General features: G+C 42.8%; 2 protein-coding genes across 2 annotated transcripts; both read right to left on the bottom strand.

The window, feature by feature from the left end:
• Positions 1 to 174: 174 nt before the first annotated feature.
• On the bottom strand, positions 175 to 6,549 carry c7a (complement component 7a). Its single transcript, XM_062384953.1, has 18 exons — positions 6,398 to 6,549; positions 6,019 to 6,068; positions 5,810 to 5,888; positions 5,512 to 5,653; positions 5,275 to 5,425; positions 5,037 to 5,175; positions 4,232 to 4,375; positions 3,913 to 4,156; positions 3,283 to 3,396; positions 3,028 to 3,194; positions 2,690 to 2,918; positions 2,346 to 2,517; positions 2,161 to 2,248; positions 1,666 to 1,798; positions 1,219 to 1,407; positions 1,012 to 1,111; positions 740 to 927; positions 175 to 648 (listed from the first exon to the last, which is right to left on the bottom strand). The coding sequence occupies exons 1-18, from the start codon at positions 6,401 to 6,403 to the stop codon at positions 464 to 466; spliced, it is 2,520 nt and encodes an 839-aa protein (XP_062240937.1). The 5' UTR covers positions 6,404 to 6,549; the 3' UTR covers positions 175 to 463.
• Positions 6,550 to 12,318: 5,769 nt separating this feature from the next.
• plcxd3 (phosphatidylinositol-specific phospholipase C, X domain containing 3) lies at positions 12,319 to 26,684 on the bottom strand. Its single transcript, XM_062384970.1, has 6 exons — positions 26,509 to 26,684; positions 19,664 to 19,920; positions 19,307 to 19,480; positions 17,067 to 17,242; positions 16,053 to 16,154; positions 12,319 to 15,118 (listed from the first exon to the last, which is right to left on the bottom strand). Exons 1-6 carry the CDS (start codon positions 26,609 to 26,611, stop codon positions 14,959 to 14,961), a joined length of 972 nt encoding a protein of 323 aa, XP_062240954.1. The 5' UTR covers positions 26,612 to 26,684; the 3' UTR covers positions 12,319 to 14,958.
• Between the last annotated feature and the right edge of the window lie 719 nt (positions 26,685 to 27,403).

Genomic DNA, 27,403 nt, shown 5'->3' with positions numbered 1-27,403 from the left:
ATGGATTATGCAGGCCTCAGACGTCTGCTCACACATGTCACTATGACCAGTATATGCTGTGTGTAGATTCCAATTTCTATAATTATCTGCACATGTATTTGTTTATGTTCTTCAGGGTACATCTTTAGTTTTTCAATACACAGGATTTGAAAAAAAGAGAAGAAACTGAACATGGCTGCTGTCTTATTATTTATTTGTTTTTAGAGAAATGCACTTTTAGCTCAACACGACTGAAAAGTAATATTCTAGTGTTTCAGTGGATGTTTGTCATTGTGTCTTATTTCCCCTAACCAAATGGCCTCAGTGATTAATGCAGGGGTATTGTATTGTATCGTTAAACAAGGCCCCTCTAGAAGTTACAGTATTAATTCAGTTGACAAATATAAGGAACGTACAACTGATGAATCATGTGTAAAGGCAGATGCTGATGAGAGGTGGTGACGTCATCCCTCCTCCTGCAGCCTCAGGACGTGCAGGGCAGGATACTGAGGACCGACACCTTCTCTCCTTTACATCTGCGCAGTCCAGCCTCACACTCGCTCATGGTCTGAGCGGCCGCAGCTGCATCGGCCCCGACACGCACACACACATCTGATCCTTGGGTCGCGCAATCTGCAGAGTCCCTGCAGACACACTCGTTGGTTTGATCTGTGGGAATAGTGGGAAGATAACGGAAATGAACGAGCACAGTTCGTCACTTTTAAATGGGTGGTTTTGTCTACTGGGAATATCCCATTACCTCCACAGGTCTCCCACATGTGACAGTTGGTGCAGCCTGTTGTGTTGCGCTGCGGCCACATGCAGGTGCTGTCGTCTGCCAGCGTGACCTTCCTCCCCTGACACTGAAGTGCTTGCATTTTGCACACACTCACAACGATGGGTTTTCTACTCATCGCATGAGTGTCGGCACACAACTCCAAAGAAGATCTGGGGACAAAAACACTATCTTTATCAAATATGACAACAAATTAAAAAAAAATCGGAGATCAAAGTAAAGTTTAATAAACGTACGTGCACTCATGAGACATTTTACAATCACATATTCCTTCTGAAAACTTCTCCCACTGTTGACAGTGGCCCAAGCGAGCCAAGCTTGGCTGTTGTCCACTGGCTGTGGAATACACACACATCATTCTTCCACATTGCAAACTGACTCATATTCATCATAAAGTCAAAGAATATTACCCAGCGGTCCTATGTGAGTTATGTGCACCTTACCTGGGCTGCATTTAGCATCGCTTGGGTTGGGATCAAAATGATATGAGGGGTCACACACGACCGTTGCTTCTCCTATTAGCTGTCGACCCTCTGGACAGGACAAGGTGACTGAAGACCCTCTGCCAAAGACCTGCTTTGAGGGCGTGGCTATGACACCATCAGCAAGGGACCCAATCCTGCACCTGTTGCCTGCGAGAGACGAGGGAGTTTAGCAGAGTACACGGATGGTAGATGGTTAACTCATCACTCTTTCTATTACATAACATTCATACACTGTGGGCACAGCCATCTGGGCGACTTGGGGTTCAGTGTCTTGCGCAAGGAAACTTCGGATTGGACTTGGGGATCGACCATCTACCTTTTGAGCCACATCTGCCCAAGGTAAAAATGGAATTCCTTGTGTTGACTCGTAACCTCAGGTTGTGTATAAAAAAAACACACACTCACCTGAGCACAGTCCAGGTTTGAAGGACCAGGTAAGATTTGGGGTGCATTCTATGGGGTCACTACCAATGTGATAGAAATCAGAAGTGCAGGTGTACTCCACCCTACTGCCCACAAGGTAAACATCCTTAGGGTCCTATGGAAAGGTGATGTGAGGAAAAAGTTGATTTAGTTTATTGTAATCAGCCCTGACCTTTGTATACAAATAAATACACCCAAAGAGCGAGAGAAATAAAAATGCTGTGATATAAATAATAAAAGTCACTGAGGTCGGCTCATTGCACTTTTCAATACACGCGTTGGACCTTTCAAATATATAGCTTTCATTATGTAAAATCACACGCTTCACATCACAACACCTCAAATCTCATCTCATCTCAACAGATTCATTTACGACACATCCCTTTCATCTCCTATTGTGCCTGGCAATACAATTGTTCCATTCTTGAATTTCAATCTTCCCTAACTCAGATCAGTAGGATTTATTTTCATGTTTACCAGTATATAGCCATTTATCAGAGCAGGCGGGGTCCCACACCTCTGAGGCGCTGGGAGAGTTTGGTCGAAGCACTGAGGCTCAACGGCTCTGTGGGAAAACAGTAGGATGTTGTGTAAATTCAGTGTGAACCTCCTCTACTGGCAGAGTCTGAAAAACTAACTGCTACAAAATGCATCGCCCTGACTTTAAGTATTGCAGCTGTGTGTCTTCATCCTCAGACGTCTCCATTGACTCTCCGATGCACTGTTGTCCTCCGTTCCGAGGAGCGGGATTTGAGCAGGAGCGACTCCGCGACCTTCGACCCTGAGAGCTTGATGTCCAGGCTGACCAGCAGGACCAACTTCCATCGATCACTCCTGGATTAGATACAACCAAGATGTAACAACGTGCATTTACTTCATTACTGTACATGAGTACATTTTTGTCTATTTATTTGTGCTTTTGGTTGACTAGAAAAGTTGATTTGATACTTTTACTTGAGCAAATTGGCTGCAGCAGTAAACAGCGAGTCTGATGTGTACCACCCACCCTGCTGACCGTCCACCTCAGCTCCCTGCTCACAGGCCTGCCCCCATGTCCCAGGCTTACAGATGCATTTGCACACGTTATTTGCCAAGAAAGCGATGCCGTTGTTGCGACAGGGCTGGCAGTGGCAGACGTCACCCTCGCCTTGGTACTGCTCTGTGGCTCTGCGGAGGTGGAGCCTCTTCAGCCCGGCACACTGCACCTCCTTCACCAGCTCCCACAGGGGCTGCAGCTGCAGAAACAAGAGATACGAGAGATGGGAGGTTTGTATTCTTTGATAAGATGACATGCTGAGAGAGTAAATCCAACATCATGCTCAAGATTTTAAAGTTTCCTCTCACCTTTTGTTTGATGACCTTTGGAAATGACTCAACAGACTCAGACCAGTCTGAGTACATCTTCCAGTTCTTGTCTGGATCATTGAGCTGCATGGTCGTCAGTGCTGCGACATGTTCGACGCCTCCTCCCTCCACTTCCACTTTACTCGTTACATCGCTCCTAACGTTACCTGTTTTGAAACGATATGTAGAGATGATCAGAGACAACATTCAACCGCTCTCATGAGCTCAGTCATGTCTGCAGAACAAACTTCTCACCTCTGGATGAAGTTTGTTGATGTTGACCAGACCTGCAATCCACACGGGTGATGGGGAATATATGAGGCCAACGTCTGGACCTTTCACATTCATTAGAATCCAGTCTTTCATTAGCTAGAAAACCAAAAGTAAATCTTTAGTTAGGCATCAAGAAAATAATAATATCACCACTACAAATTCTTTTAATGCATCAGACCGCAGTATCTAGAGTTGCATTGACATAATGTACAATTTAAAAAAAGATGACACTTCTGACACTGAAATAAAGTTGTTTTTTTTGGCATATTCTTTGCAAATTTCCCCATTGTGAGACTAATAAAAGATTATCTTATCCTATCTCATCTTCATATGAAGTATACAAATATTTAGTTTCTTCCAAATCACATTTACAAATACATCTCACTTAGCTCATTTCGTGTACGTGGTGACAACTACAGGCTAATATTGTTTAATACAATTAGTCCTGCAACCATTAGATATGTAAGATATTCGAAAAAATATATAGTTTCATCTCGAATATTTTTCTAAAGTGATCCTACAGTGATCCTGACCAAAGAAAACATGACAAGCTGAATCTGACACAGGTTGATTTAAGTATGTTATAGCTGCGAATGATTCATGGATCCTCACCCATTTGTCTTTCAGTTTCTTCATCAATCTTGGCGAAGACTCTGAAGGATCCTCCGAGGCTTCCCTCAGACAGGTAGTGCGTTCCAAACCTCTCCAAAACCTTCCTGTAGGCGGAGTAGTCGTAGACAGATGGGAGTTTGGCCACTGCCCTCCAGAACTCGTCAGAAAGTGGAATGTACTGAGGAGCAGTACTCTCGAACCGAACGACCTCTATGTCACTCCTTAAAACCAAAAGCCTGGGGCTCTGTAGGGAGGAAAACAAATAAATGTACTCAATAAGTTTCCCTTTCTACTTTGACACTTTGTTGTACTTACAAACCTGAGTCTTTCCCTTTATCTCGTGAAAGTCGTAGTTGTGGTAATCTGATGTTGTGCCGAGCACTTTCTGTCTGTTGACAATGTCCTTGGCATAATCCCATTTACTGTCGAACGTCTCATCACTGAAGTCATTCTGAGCTTTTGACTGAGAGCAAAGGTCAAAATCAAATTCATATCATTAAGAAAAGCAGAATATGTCACAGGGTTTAAAAAAAGAGACACAGTTTTACATAAAAATATATAAACAAATTCGAATCTATTTACCAATTTTGAGTTTCTGAGTTATGTTTTTAATGCCTAGATTCCTGTAATGTGTGCCCGGCACTCGTACCAGAAAAACTGCGGTATTGGTTGATTTGTCGAAAAATCCAATAAGATCTGACGTCTTTCTACAAAGTTTAGGATCTTAGCTGGTCGAGTCACAATGATTGTGTTTGTGAGCCAGGATATAATCTGGTCATTGCGAAGAAATTAAATCTTATAGGTGTTTAGTTAAGACAGAGCTCCTCAGCTGGCAGCCAGAACACAAACGCTTGCACAGGGCTGGTATGTATGAGATACGGGCCACTTATAGGAACAGACCTTAGATTAACACAGAAACCAACAGCATCGTAGCTGACTAGCTGTTGAAGTGGAAAACGTAGCAGCTGAGAGACATTTCACTCAGCAGCTGGTGGAGAACAAAACAGGAGGGAGAGGACGTTTGTTGGGTTGAAAACAGAAATCTGTGTTGGATACTATACATAAGTTACCAACAGATGTATTAATATCAGTTGTTATTGTAGTTTTTTTCTGGAGAGACCAACCATAAATGTGTACTTGAGAGTACTGAGGGGCGCTCGATAAAGAACCCAGGGGTGATGTCTGGCGATCAAGCGACATTGACCCCCAAAGGTCTTTGTGTTCATTACACTGGCCCCCCACTTCCCAGACACCACATCGAACCTGGAGACACAAAAAAAAACATCTCATTGGTTAGTATGTAATACCGGCTTGTGTGTACTTGCACACACAAATAGAGCTCCATCAAGACTTGTCCCTTACCCAAGTCCAAGGAGCTCAACGTTAGGTGGCGGAGCTTTAGGGCTGCATGTAATCCATTTTTGAATTTCACAGACCCCAGGCCCTTCGTCGTGTGCATCCCCCTCACAGTCCACTTCTCCATTACACAGCATGGACGGGTTAACGCACTTCCCTGTGGATCAGGGGACTGTCAGACTGAAGGCTCACTGATTGTTACAGAAATCAAAAAGTTGACAGAAAGCAGAGTTTTTTTCTTACCCGATAGACAGCGAAACCTGTCTCCACACCCGTCCTCTAGAGGGCAGCCTTTTGTGGTTTCACAGGACCTGGTCTGAGTTGGCTCCCCGTCACAGAGGTTTCCTCCGAACTGGGCATAGACAGCCCTGGCTCGGCTTCTTGTCTATAACCAACCATAAATAATTCAACATCATTGTTTACAGTGTTACATGTACATGTCTGAAACAGAGTAGTGCACTGATCAGTAAGAGTTGGTTTGATTGTTGACATTATATAGGTTTGGAACAAGTTAGTAAACTTGTTTATTGAGTGTCCTGACCTGTAATTTGGTGCAGCCATCACACTCTGACCAGTCACCATAAGGCCCCCACTGGCAATCAATACTCTGGAAACAAAACCTTAGAAACAATATTACATTCAAATGATTTAATGAGAAATATCAAATTCAATGGAACCAAACCCTTTGTCATCATCAGCATTGATCATGTTGTGCATTGATGAAAAACAGTTTAATAAAAATAAATGTACCCTTTTGGGGTGAACAGGAGCAACAACCACTGCAAAGCTGTGAGAAGGAACTGGAGAAGAGAGGAGAAGGGAGGAGAGAGACTTGGTAATAAAACGTGTTAAACACATGATGCTAAATCCTGAATTGCCCCTCATAGAACAAAAAGTGCTGCTAACAGATGCAGTGTATGAATGTGTGTGTGAATGGCAAACTGTACTTTAAAGTGCTTTGAGTGGTCATCAAGACTAGAAAAGTGCTATAAATACAAACCATTTACCATGTAGGAAAACTGTTGGAGTTAAATCAGAGCTCAATCACACAAGCAAATGAAATGTTTAGAAAAAGTCTGAAAATCCGTTTGCTACTTCCCTCCTGTTATTGAGTTAAAATTCGACCTACCTTCATGGTGAGTGAAGTCCAGCAAAGAGTATTGAAGGACAGGCTTTCACGGATATATGTGACCCAAAGTAAAACCCCTGGAAGGTTATTCCAATGAAGTCATGTCATGCTGTGTGTGTGTGTGTGTGTGTGTGTCTGCATCTCCTTCAACAAGACACAAACACTCGCTGCTGCGCCGCCTATTCTCCACTCTCTCTAATTCTCTTTTCCCCCCCAGAGGACCCGCTCAGCGCTTCCAGTAAGAGCCATTCAGCTTAAACTTTGATGGGATAAAGTATGTGGATAGACACTGAGTGGATGAAGCAGAGTGCCAAACACCAACTGTGTGACAAAACACTGACTGCGTGACACAGTACCAAAACAAAGGCCACTCCAAACAAAAAAAGCCCCTCGCAGTTTGCCTGCAGGCAGTGAGTTTGCATTTGCAAGTCCGTGTATGTGTGTATGTCTGTGTGAGTGTGTGTGTGTGTGTGTGTGTGTGTGTGTGTGTGTGTGTGGAGTTGGCTGTACAAATTTTCACATTTTATAGGCAATCTATATCTCTCTCTCTCTCTCTCTCTCTCTCTCTCTCTCTCTCTCTCTCTCTCTCTCTCTCTCTCTCTCTCTCTCTCTCTCTGTTCCCTTCCTGTGAGAGCGTTGCCTCCCTTTGGCCATTTGCTGTTTTCATGTCTTAATGACTGTAACAACCATTGTGTGTGGGTGTGTGTGTGTGTGTGTGTGTGGAGTTGGCTGTACAAATTTGCACATTTTATAGGGAGGAGAAAATAACCTTTTTTTTTACGGGAACCTCTGGCTCAAAGCTCCTCTTGAGCATCTTTCTGAAGCTGAAAGCTTGAATCTGTCTCCTCAATAACCTTTCAATCCTCATATGTTGTGTTATTGAGTAAACATAACTGTGATCTTTGAACTTTAACCACCTAAATCTAACCAGTTTATATGTGACTCTAAATAAACATTTGTGCCAAATCTGGAAGGATTCTTTCGAGATTCTCTGGAGACAATGTGTTCACTAAGGCAAAGAAGGGTTTTGTGGAGTAAATGGGACCCCAGATATTTGCTTTTCCTCATCCTTGTCGAGGGTTAAGGACAGAGGATGTTCCACCTTGTACCGATGGTCAAACCGTATGATGCAGTAACTATGTTCGTGAATATTGGCTACACCAAAAATTGTATTTGAGAAGGTATAAAAATAATGACCTGGGTCAGCATATAGTTCTGCAGAGGCCCCGGTTCGAGTCTGACCAGCGTCCATGTATGCATGTCCTCCATCACTCTCTCATTATCCCCCGTGCACAAGGTCAAAAGGTCACTCTGTCCTATAAAGGAAATAAAAGCCCCAAAAATAAATAAAAAAAAGTAACAAACTTTTTAGGATATTGACATCATATAACCACATACTGAGATCAATAGCTCGTTGTGGGATCTGTTGGGTTTCTATATAATATTGTAAGGTCGTAATCTTACTATGTAGTGTGCCTTAAGATAAAGTGTGTTGTGATTTGTCACTATACAAACTAAATTGAATTGAATTATTTCATCTTACATTTCATCTTATCCTCTTCATTAATAACTTGTTATGACGTCATGAAACTGAGTGAAGGAACAGAATTTTTCAGGGAGGGATCTGCTGCAGGAATCCCTTTTAAGAGCAACAGTGTCGAGGGAGACAAAGCAACACAAGTACTAACTCGAGCTGTGATGTTGTCTTTCAACACTGGAGGGCAACAGAGATTTAAGAACAGCTTCCTCTCCATGACTGAAATGTGATTCTAAACCAAGCAAATACGTTTACACAGTGGAATAGAATTTACGAGACACAAGCAGGAAAACATTTCATGGCAAAGGATCAATCAGGGTTTATCACATGATTTAATCAATTACAATGATGATTTTGATCTGGACCTGTCGAGAGAGACACAGAGAGAGAGGTTAGAACACAGCAACACCTGGATATCTGCATCTCGTGCAGCCAAATGTGAAATACTTTGATGAATAAATTACCCCATGTTTGTATGTGGAGTCCGAGTCTCTGTGTAATTACAGACATGGACCTGCTCTCATGTGCAGAAAGATTGTCGGTGCTGAGCTTATCCATCACACCGGCCGCTCCAGAGAAATACCAGCGAGTTGGAGTGTTCTGTTTTTTGCTCTAGCAGCCGTGGGGCAGGTGAGGTTGTTTTAGTGGTTGTGCTGCACATCAGTTCCAGAAATCAGCCCCAGAAACACTTTGTTCCTGCTCACAAACGAAACACATGAAATGACTGTGCAGCCATATTTTAAACGAGTCATGACAGATGAAAAAAGGTGAGTTTTACTGCAGTGGCAGTGATGTCTTGGAATCGAGACTCTGAACTCATAGCAGAGGCATGAAATAGAGACAATTTGGTTAAAACAAACATATACGCAGGCAGTATTTTTTTCATTTAGAAATTAAGCTCCCTTTCGAAAATGTGAGGTTTTCCAGGTATTCAAGACCAATACAGAAACTATTTTTATGGGATCGTTTTACACTCCAATTCTTTGTGTACTTTATACTCTATTGTATACCTGCCTATATATGAACAAATAGGATATGTTTATATCAACATCTCCTTACTAATCCACAAAAACAGTATCTATCCTCCTGAAACCATCTTGTGCCACAGCACTTTACTCAACTACAATGTGTTTATAATGTACATATTGTCTGTATTTGTATTTATCTGTATATTTGTTCATCTCTTTTATTCTCAAGTCTGACTGCCTGCAGCTGAAACAAGTGGATTTCCCTGGTGTGGGATCAATGAAGTTGTATCTTATCTTTTCTAATGAATAGCACTAAACCTTATTGTTGCCTTGTGCATACATTTCATTATATTAAACTCCCGTTAGAATATTATAAGAAAACAGGGACACCACTTTTATTCGAGTTATCCGTCACCTCAGGTCAGATCACAATCTCTTGACACCTAACTTACGCACACTTTTTACATAATAGACTGAGATGATGATGATTAAAAATTGATTTTCTGAAATGACCCCCACCAAACGTTTAACGACTCAGCTACTGTATGCAGCAGCGAGCCAAGTCCCGGCACTTCAGGCTAAAATAACAGTTGGCTCAGACAATAGGCCACCAGACCGTGTCCTCCATTAGTGCCGCTTCCGTGGCTCCCATGATGTTCAGAGGCCGTGTTTGACCGCCATCTGCCCTGGAAGTTCTCTCTGCCAGAGGACGACAGTCTGCGAGGCTCAGACAGTGAGCGAGGCAGCGATCGTGCAGCTTATATGCCAACATCCCTCCAGTAGAAATCAGAAATTCAACACGTTTGTGATATTCATGTCTTTTAACACTCTGGAGCATCTGAACTGGCGAAACTATAAGCCAGCGTTTCCCAACTCAGTTGTTTAGAATATATTATTATTTCATTTATTCCAGATTTTTCTCAAATCTATTGCGAAATACTGGACGATTTTTCCCTTTCAGTCCTATTCACATGAAACATGAGGCTCCAGGGAGGAGTTAGTTCATCTGTTTATATGTTAGTTAGCAGTATCACTCAAAAATACTGGACGGACGATTGGGAAATCAATTGGAAGGATGTGGTGTGGGTCAGGAAAGTTACCATTCCATTTAGGTGCAGGTGTAGGAATATGTTTTCACTTTCCTGAACATTTTATTAAAACTTTTTCGTTGATTTCTCAGAGAATGATTCATGGATTTAATGAAAAACATTTGGCATGTTTGTGGGACTGAAAATGATGACTCAGTCAAACTGCATGATCAATTGTCCTTTTACAGGCTGAAAAACAATCCTCTACTGTACATTTCAGAGGCAAATCCATCACTTAAAAACAATAAAATTCCAGTTTTGAGTGTTAAATAATGTTTTAATTTGAGTTTAGAGTTAAAACTAAATGTTAGTAATCTGTGATAATAAGGTCATAGTGGTCAGTTCGGAGCCTAGGTCCGTTCACACAGACACAATTACAGGACAACACACTCTAATTCTCTCTCTCTCTGTTCCATTCCTGTGAGAGCGTTGCCTCCCTTTGGCCATTTGCTGTTTTCATGTCTTAATGACTGTAACAATCATTGTGTGTGTGTGTGTGGAGTTGGCTGTACAAATTTGCACATTTTATAGGGAGGAGAAAATAACCTTTATTTATTACGGGAACCTCTGGCTCAAAGCTCCTCTGGATAATCATTCTGAAACTGAAAGCTTAAATCTGTCTCCTCAATAACCCATAAATCCTCATCTATTGTGTTATTGAGTCAACACAGCTGTGACCTTTGACCTTTAACCACCTACATCTAACCAGTTAATCTTTGTCTCTAAATAAACATTTGTGCCAAATCTGGAAGGATTCTCTTGAGATTCTCTGGAGACAACGTGTTCACAAAGGCAAAGAAGGGTTTTGTGAAGTAAACACACAGACACAATTACAGGACAACACACTCTAATTCTCTCTCTCTCTCTCTCTCTCTCTCTCTCTGTTCCCTTCCTGTGAGAGCGTTGCCTCCCTTTGGCCATTTGCTGTTTTCATGTCTTAATGACTGTAACAATCATTACGATTCTGCCTCTGTCCCCGATAATGATTCCATATTTGTTGGCTAATAATAATTCTTTGTGCGTCTCAGCCTCATTAAGTCAAATATTTATGAGGGATAACAGTGCTGGCTCTTCTTCGTGGAGCTTTTTATGCTGTGTTTTATTACTCTCTCGCTGTAATGTTGGAGATTGTGGTAATTGAAGCTTCTCTATGCAGATGAATCAAACCTGTGTCACATACTCTCACAAACACAGCTCTGGAAATCAGTCTGTCTCCTCCTCACACTCCCAAATTTTAGCAAAAGTGTGCATCTTGCTGCTGCCCTTCTTTAAGCTGTCTGAATGCCACATCCATCTCTACCTCCTACACCTCTACCTCCTCCTCATTTTTGTGTTTGCCTGAGAGTATATGTATGTGCGTGCGTGTGTGTGTGTGTGTGTGTGACAGAGGACAACAGACAGACACAAAGTTGCTCGTACTCTCATGAACACAGTAATGGTTCATGTGCATTTTACTCGTTTTTCCAGCAAAAAGACCGTCAGTATAATCCGAGGAGATGCACCAAGGCCTTTTCTTTCACTTATTCCTCGAGAAGCATCATTAACGACCTGCGGTTCATTATTATTCCACAGACACAGAGAGGAATGACAGGGACATTTATAGAATCCTCACACATCTGCACTAAAACCTAAACATGTTGTGCCTTTTCCCTTCCATTGTTGAATTGCGCAATTAAAGCACACACTGCCAGGTCTGGTTTGTTGTTACCACCACAACACTGTCAGTTTGCTGATTCCATTAACTTAAAATAAGCGTTTAACAGCATTAACACGAGATCTTGATCATTCGATTCAGTAATTATTTATCAAAAAGCTACATGCTTGCATCGCATGCATGATAGGTCCGTCAGGTTAACTCAAGGAAATAATTTTTTGTTAAAAGGTGAAAGCTACAGTGAGATGCAGACACACACACACACACACACACACACAAACACACACACACAGTCGGCCACCCAGCGTCAGTTACTTCAGCTTCCTCTTTGTAAGAGATACCTGGCTGCAGTAAGGCAGATGCTGAATTACAAACACAGCCACTCAAGGTCACTCTAGGTGCTGCTACCCACCCACCTCCATCCTCATCACCCTGGAAACTGGAGGATTTTAGGATGCTGCCCTGCACAGATAGTGAATAAAATACTGTCGTATGTTTGCTTAAAAGCTGTGGATACACATAGTCCGTTGAATTGTGTAGTGCTGCCATTTGCTGATCTAATTTAATTACAGTTTCATTGAAATGGCTTTAATGATGATTTACTTTCAGTCCAGCATAGACGCAACCAATCGCCACTCAATAAGCCAGAGACCGGTCGGGAAAGGACACATCAGTCAGTCATTAGCATAGAAGCTTTATTTGATCGGCCATTTTCCACTTAGTACAGAGTCACTTTGATTGGAACCAAGGTTTTTGAGTTTCACAACAGCAAAGGGACTCGTTTCACACCAGAACATAAAGGCAACAACAACAGTGTAGACCAGGGAAGACACAAATTATCCTCACAACACGATTTTGCAAGCCTCTTTCCGTTTCCGTTCACTCTCTCAATCTGTGTTGGGCAGCGGAGCGACATTTAAAAAATATATTCATTTGGAGGTTTGTTTTAAAGGGTAAACACATTTCCAGCTGCTCTAAGACACAAAGTGCATAAAAACAACAGAAGTTAATGCACAAACCTCATGAGCCCTCGTAAGGTGCGTGAAGAAAGTTGTTGATCATGCACAAAAACTGTGAAGTACCAAATACATATGAAAACAAGAAGCAGTATGAAAGCTTGGCCTAGCTAGATGTTAAGAAATCGTTGTTGATGACTCTTCACAATAAATTTGTATCATTTACAATTTTATCGGCAGTATACTATTTGCAATTACAGTATGTACAAACTTCCCACGATATAAAACATTTTACATGAAACCACACTGAAGTACTGTTTGAATTGGAATCTTTACACTTAAGCATATGATACAAACATGACGTTCCGGCTGAGACCCAGTTGCTCGAATCACATGACCGGAAATAGAAATGGCACAGTTACTCACGAGACGCATACATTCACAAATCCAAACAGTTGAGTTTCCTGTTTTTGGTTTTAACGTGACCAAACTAGACAAACCGAACTGCCCTGACAGAATACATTCTCTGCAGAAAACGCCACAGCCAATTTATAGGGTGTATGGATGTGTGACTGCTATGCACATTTTTTTATTTCATGCATAAAGTTTAAAAAATATCACCCTTGTCTTTTCTCCGTCATTTCCACGTACTCTTTCGTCCTTAAGAAGATATTGCAGGATAAGGAGGGAAATGCCATTAACATATAAAAAACAAAAAAATGGGAGTGCACTAAATGTATTGCACCAGAAATCCAGAAACATTCATAAACATGAAACACCTAATTGAAAGTGGACACCAAAGAGCTACAGCTACACCTCAACTAAACATTTACTGTCAAGTGTCAAACTACTTGCGTCACATGGAGATCTGCTGCCTCTGAATTGTGGTGTTCGAGCTCTTCTGACTTGAAGTAATGGCTCGCTGGGGGAGCGTGAAGCAACTCAATCACCTGCTTCTGACTCACACGGTAAAAGCACGACAGCAGCGAGGAGAGAGACACACATGCAGCACAGGGGGGCAAAGATTCCTGCAGAGGACTCATAGACAGTGGATTCGCTCTCGTACAGTATTTTTGTACTCGGCTATCACGACTCAGCACCCACGACTAAATCCAATACGTTCGTCTCGCTAGCAGTTTGACAGCTGCACTTTGTTTGCATCGTGCGTCAACAGAGAGTTTAATGTTCAGCAACGTATATACATATATATTCAACCATGGTTTTAGTTAGCCAATGGGTTTAATCCATAAATCTAAACACATAACCTATTGGAATCTTAAATACTCCTAAATACTGCAGGTGGACCCTCTGGATAAAGTGGATAAGATAAGGAAATTGAATGCATCACTGCAGTTAGATTTGTATTTCTAGTACTCTGAGGCCTGTGGGAACAGAGATTTATATTGTAGGAAAAAACAGAAACATTTAGAGACAGAGAGGGTGAGCCACTCTGCTGAATCGATCAACCTCAATAAACCGCTGAGACGTTACAAATACTCTCTGCAGGTGAACAACCCTGATAACGTTTTACCGAAAATGACATCGAACGCATCCCCAGCTGTCCCTCCACGAATGTGTTTTCAGCAGATTCTCTTGAACTTGAAGCAACACTGAGAAGGTGAAAATGATTGTTTCATCGAGATGCACACAAGTTTCACTTTACATCACTTAACGTTACTTTTATCGTAGCAAGTGGAGCTGCACTGGTTTGGAGTCAGGAGGTGAACGGGGTTAACCGGTGTGCGCAGGTTTCTACTCTGCAAGGTGTCTTCATGTGAGACTATTAATGGAAGAAAACACAATGAGAGATGGATGCTCCAGAAAGAAATGTAAAATGGTTAATTTCTCTTAAACGGTGATTTAAATTATTGAAAAAAAGAAGACAGACAATTTCTACCTACTTACACCAACGTACAATTTGAGTGGTTTAAGTTTCACAGACTCGTTTAAAACCGTAGAAGAATCTCACTGTCACAAGAATATCGAGAATGATGAACCAAGACATTTAGCAGAAAGTTGATACGCTTGATGAAGCGGTGAGCCTAGAAACAGAAACAGCCTGGAGAAGGCAGTTTTCTTTTTACAGCACGAGAAGAAAAACAAGAAAATTCAAATCTCACTCGAAAGAAACGGGTCCCTCAGAACCGGAACCGAGCCGACTCTCATTCCCTCCCGGTGCCCAAAGCAAACACCAGGCGCTGCTTCTACTAAACCCGTCTCGTCTTTCCCGCCTTTCTCTCTCAATTCACCATAGCCCTAAATAAAGAGAAAGGAGCAGCGAAGCCCCCCTCCTGGAATAAATGCCAAAGAGAAAAGAGAGCGCAGACCCAGCCACTGACGCCGCCCCCCTGCAGGCTCTCAGGTGGCATAGTCGTCGTCCTCCTCGTCCAGGTGATAGTTGAGGGTGATGACGGCACTGATGAACTCCCCGAGCTCCACAAAGTCAGCCGTGATAATGTTGATGCCGCTCTCGCCGGGTCGCTGCGATCGGATCCACTGCATCATGCCCGGCAAGGCCCTGAGAGGAGGCACAGAAACACACACACACACGTCAGGGGGGAAGAGGGGGAATAAAGTCACAGAAGACACAGAGAGGGATAGAAGACCCTCTCAGAACGTGGAGAAGGGCACGCTCTGATAAAAGATCTCCGTGAGGCGGCATGGGTTGTGTGCGAGCCAGAGCCCCACTGGGAGGGTGACACTTGCTGGACGTGTTTCACTAGTCGAGCACCAGAGGAGGATGTAAGTCCTGCAGATGTCTTTCCGCAAAAATTCTGTGTGTCCTCTCCTCCTCCTTCCCTGCACTGGCCGTCCTTTGTGGCAACTAAGAATGGTGTTTTGAAAAGGTTGCCGACATCAAAGTAACCGCACGCCCGGTGAGAACGGCTGATAGTGGAGTTATCAAATAAATAATTCATGCCAAGGAAATTGATGGTTTTGCCCGCGGAGGCTTTTAACAAACTGCTGACATCAAGAGGGCGTGAAATACAGATAAAGCTAAGGGTGAATCAGACAGAAAAAAAAAAATCCCCCAGTCTAACTGGGTAGGGGCGATACAGAGGGGAGGGAGGGGAGAGGGGTGGGGGGAGATGAGAAGCATCGCCTCGGGTTTGTGGCAGCTTCAAAAAAATAAAATAAAACTTGAATGGGGTCAGTGTCAATCGCCTGGGGATACCTGCAGCAACCAACATGCCTGTGGATGTAGATATAAACACCAGGATGAGTCACATGACTGTGTGTGTGTGTGGGGGGGGGGGGGGCACAGTGTCGGTGTATATGTTTAACATTATGTGACACTGCTGGTGCAAATCCTGCCTCTTATCCAATCCTTGTGTTATACTGGACGTGAACGTTTTGCTTATTCTCTGTCACACACACAGACACACACACACACACACAAACACACACACACACACACACACACACACACACACACAAACAGGCTTACACACCTTTCTGTGATCGTCTCCCTCAGCCCGCTCGCCATACCCTTCATCACGGTGCTCGCCTTCGGTGTCAGAACCACCTGGGAGACGAAGAACGACCCCTTCCTCCTGCAAGAGATACATAGAAGATTTAGAAGATCGTTCTTGTTTTTCTGTTTTTGGGGGCATTTAATCCTTTTATGTTAAGCAGCTGCAGAGAGGTGGGACATTCATAAATAAACTGGAGAATGAATTACTCTAGCTGCCCACAACAAAACAAAAAACACTCAGCTGGAAAGAAAAAATCATAGACACAATCATTTCACATGCAAATTTATGTAGGTTTTTGCTGAAACTCTACCCATTTACTGTAATGGGGAGCTGGAGCCAATCCCAGCTGACACTGAGTCGTCAGCAGCATTATACAGACACAAACATCGGTTCAGACACACGTTCTCACACACTGTCAATCTAGAGTCTCCAATTCACCCCATCACCCCAAACTGCATGGACTTACTTGGGCCCTAATCAACATTTACCACATGGACCACCTCAGGTTTACATCTAGAGGACACTTTGCCTAGGACACTGCATGTTTGCCAAAAAAGGGCCAGATTTGTTTTGGGATATTTGGGCCACATTTGCTATTTTACAAGTGGAAACTCAAATCCATTTTGTTCTCATCTGTATGCTTTACAGAGAATAGATGTTGTTTTACTCTGAATTTTTGATGGGAGGAGTCATTTCAATGTGCGTCAAACATCCAAACAATTGTGATTCACTGTGCATTTGATCTTAAAATACTCCATTCGTACAGCAAGCTAATGGACAAGTAAATAAATCATTAGTTCCAACGTCTAAGCAAAGTATGAGCATAATGAGAGTCCATCTTTAATCAAGACAGAATGACGAATCACATTGGATGATTCATTTGTAAAGCTACCAAAAGCTATTAGCAGCACAAACATCCCATTACGTCCCATTTCACTTAATGCACGGTGGATTTTAGTTGCCCATGAAAGCATAAACCAAGTGACTGACCTGCGGTCAGTGACAGAAGCCTGGAGGAACTGAACCAGCTTCTCTGGGTCCGTGGTGTTGGCCCAGGGAGAGGGCATCATCTGGCCCGGCCACAGGAAGGGCACCTCCAGGGCCATGGGATGGTGATAGAAGACCAGGACCTGATAATCCTTCTCCCACAGATACTGCAGACTCACCTGGAGACAGAGCGGGAGGTCGTGCAGAGATGGGACAAAAGAGAAATATTAAAAGAGTGACAGAATTTGTTTTTACACACGTCACCGAGATGTCACTGGTTGCTACTTAGAAAAGCAGATTTCACTACATTACATAGACTAACTGCCAGAACATGTTGTTAAATCAATCCATTTAAGTTGCTATAGTTGCAGCTCTGTGTGCAGCAGTTTGTTCATTTCAGTGTAATCCAAAATACATTTTACAAAACAATGCACTTATATAAGTTCATACTGCTTCACGTTTTCTTCAATCAAATACTAATAGTGTAACAATAACAATATGAACACAAGAAACATGAGGACATAACGTCTGCGGTTACCTCTCTGCTCAAGGATTTGGTGTTGGAAGATTATAACTACATTTCTATAGTTCTTCATAATAAATTAAATCTATATTCCCTGTCAAACTATTTAAATAATATTTACTTTGTGATGTGGATGTCAAAGCTGTACGTTGTCACTTGAACAAGCCAAACACCCACTGGATCAGAGCAGTGCAAAGGATTAACTCTGTAAAGGTGGTGAGGAGGTGACAATGGCTGAGGAGATGTAATCAAACAGATCAATGAGAGAGAGGGGAAAGTACAACCTGTGGAGTAAAGAAGATCATTCCTTTGTCCGCTCTAAAATTAAATAAGACACAGACGAGCCGACAGCACTGAGAAGAAGTTCAGTATTTGACCAGAATTCACTGGAATCCACTTCATCATCACACAGCAGCAGCAGCAGCAGCAGCAGCAGCAGCAGCAGTAGCACCCAACACTATGGTCTAAGTGTGGAGATGGAGGTGTGAGGAGTTCTTAAAGGGCTGATTCATTTTAAGGCCGATTGGCTTTTACAAGTTCAAGCTCTTCCCATACGCCCTCACCTCAGGACTTCAGACAGACAGCAACAGAGTCAATGAAATGTAACACTTTTAGATCCCATTCATTTTCTCCAGTCTCAAAGCTCTTGAGAGTGGAACCAGGCTGACTTACTACAAAATGAATCGGGTCTATAAAACATTTGTATCAGAGCAAAACCTCTTCCTCATCTCCAGAAGGAGCACAGCATGCTCAGCAGAGAACGTTGAACGATCTGATTCTTATTTTTGCGGTTGTGGTAAACATCTCCGTGGTCACCAATCTGAAACGCCGCTATTACACATGAGGATTGTGGGTAGTGCACTACTTCTCCTTGACATGGCGAACAGGAGAGGCGGTGGTCTAGTGGCAGAAACTTGGACTATGGGCAGAGAAGGTCTCTGGTTCGTCTCTGGTTCGACTCCACGGAGAGACAACAAAAGACGAACCTGGATTGATCTGTCCAAAAATCCAAGAGTCTCCCTACCCTGTCTAGTGCCCCTGAGCAAGGCACCTTACTCCCCCAACATCTGCTCCTCGAGCGCCGTACATGGTCGCTCACTGCTCTGTGTGTACTGCACCAGATGGGTAAAAAGCAGAGGTTAAATTTCCGTACCTGCATGAGTGTGCCTTTGCATGTCTGTGCAAGTGTTTGGGACGAATAAACAGATCTTAATCTTAATGGAACAGGTTTATCTTAAATAGCTGTTGATATTATCAGGACTTGTACCTGGGTACCTGGGATGGTTCAAATATTATGGCTGATGAAATTCTCAATTCAAACGGTGTAAAAGAAGAGACACATCTAAAGATCCAGAACAATAACACATCATTTATGTAAGAGCTAAACAGCCGATTCACAACATTTCATAAGTGCCAACCTGCCCAAGAGCAAAAAGGAGTCTGCCTCAGTCTCTTCTCTTGTTTCACTCCAACGAGGAAAAGCCACTTCAATGGTAAACCTGTTTTTGTCTTTGCCATTGAAAGCTTTTTTTAAACTGTAATTGAACACAATCCTGCTCAGGTTTTTTTAACAATACTCCATCTCAGTTGTTGCTCGCCTGTTAAAGCTCTGGCAAAAAGAAGTCTGGCTCTCCGGCGTTAAGTGACCAAAACATATAAATCACATTGTACCGAGCAGAAATCAATAATTACCGAAAGCGTTTTCAACATTTGACCGTACCTCCTGAGCGAAAACGACCGGGCAGAGCTTGTCTCCGAACACCTCCTTCAACATGGTCACCAGTTTTTCATGGTGCATGTTCTGCACGCCATAGAAGTGGTTAAAGTCCAGGAACACAACCTCTCTGGAGTGAGTGGACAGGAAACCGCTGATCTGCTTGAGACCTTCTCTGACCTAAGAAACACAAATATGAACAAAACACATAGTAAACGTTTCTTTGCAGACATAGCTGTGATGTGCACTCAAAATCCCTGAAGGACCTGGTATGATTAAGCATAAACACACAGAAAGGTACCAACGCCACTTAGCAACCACAAGCATTGCTAAATCCTCATCCCATCAGAACTCCGCACTGACCGTGGCGCTGAAGAGCCCGTGGGCGAAGAACAGCTCATTCTCGGGGTCGCGGGGCTTGGTGGAGATGCGTAGATCAAAGAAGCGGATCCCGGCCTCCAGTTGGCTGGTGAAGTTCATCGTCTGCGTAGCTAACCACTTCCTCATGAGCTTCTTGGCCACCGTGCCAAAAACTGAGACGAAGTTCTGCACCGTCTCCGGCTGCTCAGGGCCCACCGGGGATGACTCGTCGATGTAGAAACTGAAGGAATCGTGGGAGCCTGGAAAAGGACACAAACATGAATCGGCATACTGGTATTAAAGACCACGTGTTTAATTTCTGTGGGGGTGCGAGGCAGGACGAGTGGGTTCAATGCTGGTGGTGTGAGTTCTTGGTGCAATGGCAACAACCAGACAATGTGAATAACAGCATCCGTGGTCATAAGTCATGAACTCGGACAAGTTGAAATCAGTTACGACTGTGCAGACCAACACTGATGTTTTTATCAAACACAGACAAATAGAGTAGTTCTTATTATTTCATGATTTTCCTATATATCACACAGCAAATATTGTGAATCCACAAATGCAAGTGGTTGGTGGTTTCTACCTGTTTGTGCACCTCCAGTTACTGTGTGTGTGTGTGTGTGTGTGTACTTCACAGTTTGATCCACTCTGCAGGATGTTAGAAAAAAGATTGAAATGTCTGAATTTTGAAAGTTGGAAGATTAAGAAACAGCCTTGAGTTGAGAATTGGAGAGATGTAAATCAAGAGCAGGAACTGTTACCGTGTGATAACATCCAGCAGCTAATGCTTATTTTAATGACCAAGTAATTCATGTGTCAATAAAACATGGGTCATGTCTTCAAAGTCCAAAATCTAAACCAAACATTTTTTAAATTTGCCCATTTGAGAAGAAGGAGCCTTCAAGTGGTAACATTTAACAGGAAAATGAGGTTAATGATAAAGCTCAGGTTGGTAAGTCATGTTTATCACAGTCCTGCGAAGGCCACATACACCGGCTATTTATTATTTTCTTTTCAGACTGCTTTATTTATTGATGGCTTTCAGGACGTGAAGAAGATTTCAACAAATAAGATAAAAAAGTGTTGCAAAAACAAATTACCAACCGTACAATCCCAACTTTAATCAAATGTCACAAGGGTGACCAAAAAATCCATTAATTCTTGCTAGGTATTTTTTTCTCCTGACTGAAACAACATTTTCATCAGAGCGTCTGTTCCACACTCCACAATACAAAGCATCCTTATGGGTTTTAATTTTAAGTGGAGACTTTGATTTGTGGTTCAATCTGATACAAATGTGTTGCCTTCAAAATGTGCCAAATTAGTCTGGTCCTCAAAGACTCTTTCAGACCTAGAAGATTTTTTCTAACCGTCTAGAAAAAAGTTATAAATCCTCAGTTCTGTTAATCACAGGTCCGTCGTGGATATAGAATTTTATTTCAGATAACGGGAGCACAGCTGCTAAATCTTACAAACTCAATTCCTGGAGGCCACTTTCTCCGAAAGCCTTGTTAGTTATATTCTAGATGAACTTTTTCTCAATATCTCATCATCAATTTAACAAGAATGTTGTAAAGGTGTTACCTAGTGGTCAGATAATATCTCGCAAAGTCGACAGAGAATTAAAGGCCAAGAAAGAAGAAGACTTTCTTGGCCTCACAGTAAATACAAGGCAAAAATGTGCAAATTTGTAATTGGGCTCAGTCTCAAAATAAACTGGGATCTCTGAGTCTTCTTCAAGAATCAACAATTGTCTGGCTATAGAGTTAACAGTAAACAAGAAATTACTTCAATATGCATATTACTGAATAAGAAGCAGTACATGGATACAATCCTAGATCCGCCACTGACTTCAGAAATACAGATACAGAAATGATCTGTGTTGCTCATCATCATCATCTGATCTGAAGATAAAAACGCTGATGAATTTTCATTCACCGCAGCTGTTTATTAGCATGTCAGCACAAATCTCAAATAAATAAACATCTCATAACCTCAGCAGATAAAACTGAAGCTGAATGGAGAGACCCACTATCTGCTAATGAGCAATATGCATCACTGTTCTTTAGAGTTAACCAAGTTAATCTGTAAACATAATTAATAATAAATGGGGGTTTAAAATCATCTAATACAAAGTAATAACACAGGATTGACAGTACAAGCCTCCTGTCGATATCTTATCGATTCAGTGACCGTGATGACAATAGACTGTCAATACTGCCTTTCTGACATTTGAAACTGATCCAAGGGGATTTCCATTAGTTGGAGGTTGTGTGTCCTTCCATTACCAAAGAGCAAGAGTGTGTGTGTGTGTGAGTTATGCAAATTGATCTGACATTAATTGTGGTATCTGCCTCCCGCTCACATCACTGCAATCAATTTCTCATCCTCCTTATGTCTCGTCATCACGCTCCCTCACAGACGAACAGACAACCGTCCTCAGCCGCTGCACGGACACACACACAGAGAGGCCGAGTTGACCTTCAGCTCCGCGCTGCAGTGGCAGGTCTTCACAGTCGGCCCACAGAATGACCATAAGCAGGCGGGACAGCTGAATCCTGGGGCAGCGCGACAAACAGCGTCGCTGCAGGCTGAGCTGCATCAGCAGGGTCACATTGAGACAGAGTGTGACCTTAGCTGGATATTACAGCTGGATCTGCTGCTGTAACAGGAGAATGTTTCTCTTCCACTCTGATGGTTGAAAAGGCAAAAAAAATCTAAATTTTTTAAATTTGGTTTTATGATTTAACAGCCCAAAATCAAAAGATATTCAACTGAATGTCACAGAAAATCAGTAAATCTCTGCATATGAGAGTTTGGATCCGGGAAATATTTGACTTTTTGCTTAAAATATGACTTCAAATCTGTAATATCATGGATGCTCCTGACGTCTTTATTATCATGATATGGCACTTAATATAAATTACAGTCATCTGTCCCCTGTGACCTACAACTAACTTTAAATTATCAGCAGAACACCTAAGGTAAACTCATAAAACTTGTTTGTGCATCACTAACAAGCATTGTCTTGAATATGAATGACAAAAAAAGGCCTGTGCATTATGTTACACTGCAGAGAGACACAATCTCACAGGAAGTCGGAGACATTTTCAAGCCTGAAAAGTCCTGCTGAGAAGCTGCAGAGTCGTGGAAACTGCAATTCAACCCAATCCAGGGTTTGTACCAGAGCTCTGAATGTGAATCATTATTTGCTCAACCTTATAGCTGTGCCACGTCTCGGGATTAATGCATTCATATGGAGATGTGAGGAAACATTCAAATGTTTGAGGTGGTGCCAATGAATCTTTAATGCTCATACATCATTGAACAAATAATTCTGTATCAGAATTGAGCCATTTTTATTCTTGTCCACATGAACTATTGTATACAATATGTGCTCTTCCCTCCCACTGGTCACATAATGGTTAATTAATCACATGCCAGGTATGGACCACAGACAGTAAACAAGGATGGACATGTCTCCCTGTATCCAGACATGAAGCCAAAACATCAGAATGAGCCAGAGTCTGCACACTGGCAAAATCGGTGACATGTCCACCATCTTATTTTTTAGTCTAGGATATGGACATGAAAAAAGCTGATGTTCGACTGCGGTGAAGAAGATGTGAAGAAAAGTGGAAGCGATAGATAAAGACTGAAACAAGCAGAGACATAATATAATGCAGGAATTCCCTTGTTGATGATGATGATGATGATGGGGATTGACGGAGTGGCGGAGGGTAATAGCTGTTACTTTAGAGAGGTGACCTGCATTAACAGTCCTTTTACTTAATGAGAGCAGACCATTGAGACAGGACCGCTGGTGGTCTATGCCTTTTTTCATTCATAATCATTACTGCTCACTACGCACTCTTTCTAAGAACTATTTTGGGATGGAGAGAACAGGAGGAAATGAAAAGCCTCTTCTCCGTCTTGTTTGAGAGACGCAGTGTAAACATATCCGTCCTGGTTGAACTTATCTGAGTTCGTCAAACACAACATATGAGGTCAAACAAAAGTTGAGCTGAAGAGGGATTTAGGTGAGTCATGACTCACGGGGGCATTAACAGAGACTAGTTGCACCACTGCCAGATCTTTACCCCCCCATTTGCTTCATTTCTCTAGAAGTGTTTCTCTCTCGCTCTCTGGTTTTCTCCCTCTTTCAATCTATTTTCTCCTCCCTTGTTTGTTTTGAATTTGAATTCCTCAATTGTTTTTAACTGGCTGATTTCCTGCCCTTCAGATGTCTTGCATACGAAGCCAGTGTTTCTCCTGGCTTCGCACACAATCCATCTTCTCTGTTCAGGGCTGAGGAGGCAGCAGAAGGATCTAGTCAAGGGATTGATGGACAAATCAACAGCTAAAAGGCCAGCCCCCTTTTTTTCTCAACCACAAGGAAGGAAGCGAGACTGAAGATGCCGGGTTTAGTTTTATGGCCTGCGAGGCCATCTCGATTTGATACAATTGCCTTCACACTGTCCCTTCGGCCTAAGGTTTGTTATTTATTTTTTGCCTCTGGTGAAGCTTTGGGCTGTGACATAAAGCTCACTCTTGCAAATCTGACACTTTGTTGGAATGTGGACATTGTAGTGTCTCTGAGGTGAAGTCCCTTATTCAAGCCAGCAGTTTTGCTTCTTTGAATAAAGTCAAATTAAATGTAATTTCCCCTCATAGCAAATTATTTCATCGTAATTAAGTATAAAAAAATGTGTGTATCACTTAATGCTTGAGTAAACCATTTCAACAAGTTTTAGACCTGTATCGATAATTATTGTTATTGAAACATTGACATTGATCTAATAGAATAGACTAGTAGAAACAGTATATCAGAGTAATGGGGTGTGTATCTGAGCCACCTTGTGGCCAAATCATGGAAAGTTGAACCTAACTGCGTAGACGTTTAGAAATCCAATCTATATTCAGTTCCTGTGCACACCTGCAGTAAACAGATATGTGAGGGAATTCTAACAATCATCCCTTCCCTCCAGTTAAGCTTGTTTCATGGTGGCGGAACCAAGGCAGAACAGATTCACAGTATAGGTTTGGAAGTGAAACTTTCCCGACCACCTCAGTCACACCCAGCCAGGCAGTCTCCAGCGATCGCCTCACACATCTAACATTGTCACAGAAAATCCGACCACCATTGTGTTGTGTATAGACATGTATAGTATTATCCTTAAATCATTTTGGCGCCTTAGTTCATATACCAACTACTTTTAACATGACAAATGGATGCCATTAAAACATCAAATCTGGTGCTAATTAAGTCTTCGGTGTCACCAGGAATCCTTGAAATAAACTAATCATGCAGAAAATTGCATATAATGAGTACAGCTGTGCAATGCTGTCAACACAGACACTGGGCCATGGAGCTCTTTGGCAGCAGGGGACTGAGGGGAGGGTCAAACATCACAATAACCAACTCACAAACACCCGGTCATTAAGGCTGTGCCAGCTGGTGAAGTGTTTCCTCTATATATCGTATCACTCAAACTTAAGAGGGAATGAAAGAGTCATCTTTTAGTTTCTTGTCTGCTCCAGTTTCATTCCTGCTTGAACAAAGGTTTGTGATACTGTGTTCTAGGATGAGACGAAAAGGATGCAGGGGACAGACTTTTGAAAGAAATCCGACATACGCCCAAGGAAGAGCACGTGGTTCCTAAACAAACTCTCAGAAAATCCTGTGGATTAAGGAATTTATCCTGACAAACATTACACTGAATGTGAACACACGGGGTGTTTACAGAATCTGTATCCAGTCGGAGGACAGATTGAGAGCAGCTGAGCTGCAGGCCTTAGGGCCAATCTTAAGTAATGACACCTAATTAAATGGGATAGAGCATGTTCCCATGAGCCTTGGCACGGGTGAACTGTGGTGCGGCACAGCATGTCACATTATTCAGCAGCAATCATGAGGTACTACATGCCAAGCTGTGACTGTCTTTCATTCGATATTTGAATGAGTCTTTGATGGATGCATGCCTTAGCATCCTTCAGAGCTGTGGTCAGAGTTGGTATTATGCCACGCCTCACTGGACCAGCAGCAGCAAACCATCTGCCTGAGAAATGTCATCGGTGCACATGTCGAACCTAAACACATCAGGTGTCTGTAGTTCAACCGCAAGACCGAGAGAGAGGGAGGGGAGCTGAGCGGAGGGGGAGGGGGGGAGGGGGGGAGTCTGAGAGAGAGAGAGGGGATTATAAATCCATGTATGGAGGTGTGATAATCACCGAGCAGCAGATATGGAATTAGCTGGCTGCTAATAAGCCAGTCCATCAGTGGTGGGCTTTACAACCTTTCCAAATTGAATGGACTTCAAGGAGGTTCTGCGCACTGATTGGCTCGAGGTCCACCAGCTCCTGTTCTATGGGATCAGCTGAGCGCAGAGACTGAATCCATCCCACTCCCATGTCTACTCCACAATGGCCACCACCCAAAACCCCAAAGTTCTGCACTAACCAGCTCCGCATGCTTCCCCATAGCCCCTCTTTTTGTCTCAGGTAATCTCGTCTTCAGGACTAATTGGTTGTGAAGCATCCGGGTTCATAACCTTCAGACCGCGTAACAGGGGGGAGCCGACCTGTTCCGACTACACGGCACTTCTCACGATGCGCAACAGGTCTCAGCCTTGGTGCTGACCAGGTGCAATGGACCTAACGGATAATTTCTAGTTTGCAGGAGTTGCACTGGAGGCAACATCACACTTTGCAAAGCGTTAAATATGATCGATTGCTGATAAGATCCTCGTCTAATAAGATGCGTGCATTGCGCGTGGATGAAGACATGGACATCATGATCATGCTCCTTGCCCCTGGGGGGCAACGTGAGGTGTGACACCTACCGGGAATCGCCAGGTTGGTGAGCGGGATCGTGTGCATGCTCTGCGGTAAACTTGACATCCAGTCTGCGAACCGCTGGTCGCACCTCCCGTGAGACGAAGCCATGCTGCCGCCGTGCACAACGCGCTCCTGCCTCCTCTCTCCCAGACCCGGTGCCTGTGCCAAGCTGGAGTGCGCTCTCTCTCTCTCTTCCACTCACTCACTCGCTCACTCACACGCACACGCACCAGTGAGACGGTGGGCTGTGGTCCACACCCCCTTGAGCAGTGCACATCAGCGCGCAATGCACAATTATGAAAATGAGGTTGGACGGATCCACATGTGACTCAACAGCCGGTGGTTGTATTTCCAACAATCTGCCCCAATCCCACTGTAACGAGGACATGTTTTATTTACCTTAACTGGGAAATATAAATCCAATAATTAATCAATCCTTTTTTCCCCTTTCAATAGTAAATCACAGGACTCCTCAAATGTTTGCTTTTTCTCTGGAGAGGTTTGGGGTCTTACAACCACCATTGATGTGCACATGAATTTGTATTACTCTTTCCATAAAACCTGGAGCACTGACTCAAAATAAATCAGAGGTTAATTCCTGGATGATTTCCGAGCAATTCCCGACTGAACGCAATATAGCCTTGATTCATCCTGACAGTGATGATGAATCACTGACATATTCACTGTAGTGCTAATCAGCTGCGTGGCTTTGAACATGGGTCATTCACAAACCAGAGCACAAAGGTGTGGAGATGAATAATATTGAAAAAGCTGCATCTCCCCGCCTCAGAGGAAAAGACATTTGAAGCTCATGTGTGGTGCAACACTGATGAAGATGGATTTTCTAGACTTGTTTCCCCATTTCCCTCCTGGGTGTGTCTCTGCAGTCATGTTTCATGC

This window comes from Platichthys flesus, chromosome 3, assembly GCF_949316205.1.
Source record: "Platichthys flesus chromosome 3, fPlaFle2.1, whole genome shotgun sequence".
Classification (NCBI taxonomy): domain Eukaryota; kingdom Metazoa; phylum Chordata; class Actinopteri; order Pleuronectiformes; family Pleuronectidae; genus Platichthys; species Platichthys flesus.
Note: the sequence above shows the minus strand (reverse complement) of the source record. Positions and strands in the feature narration are given on the sequence as shown.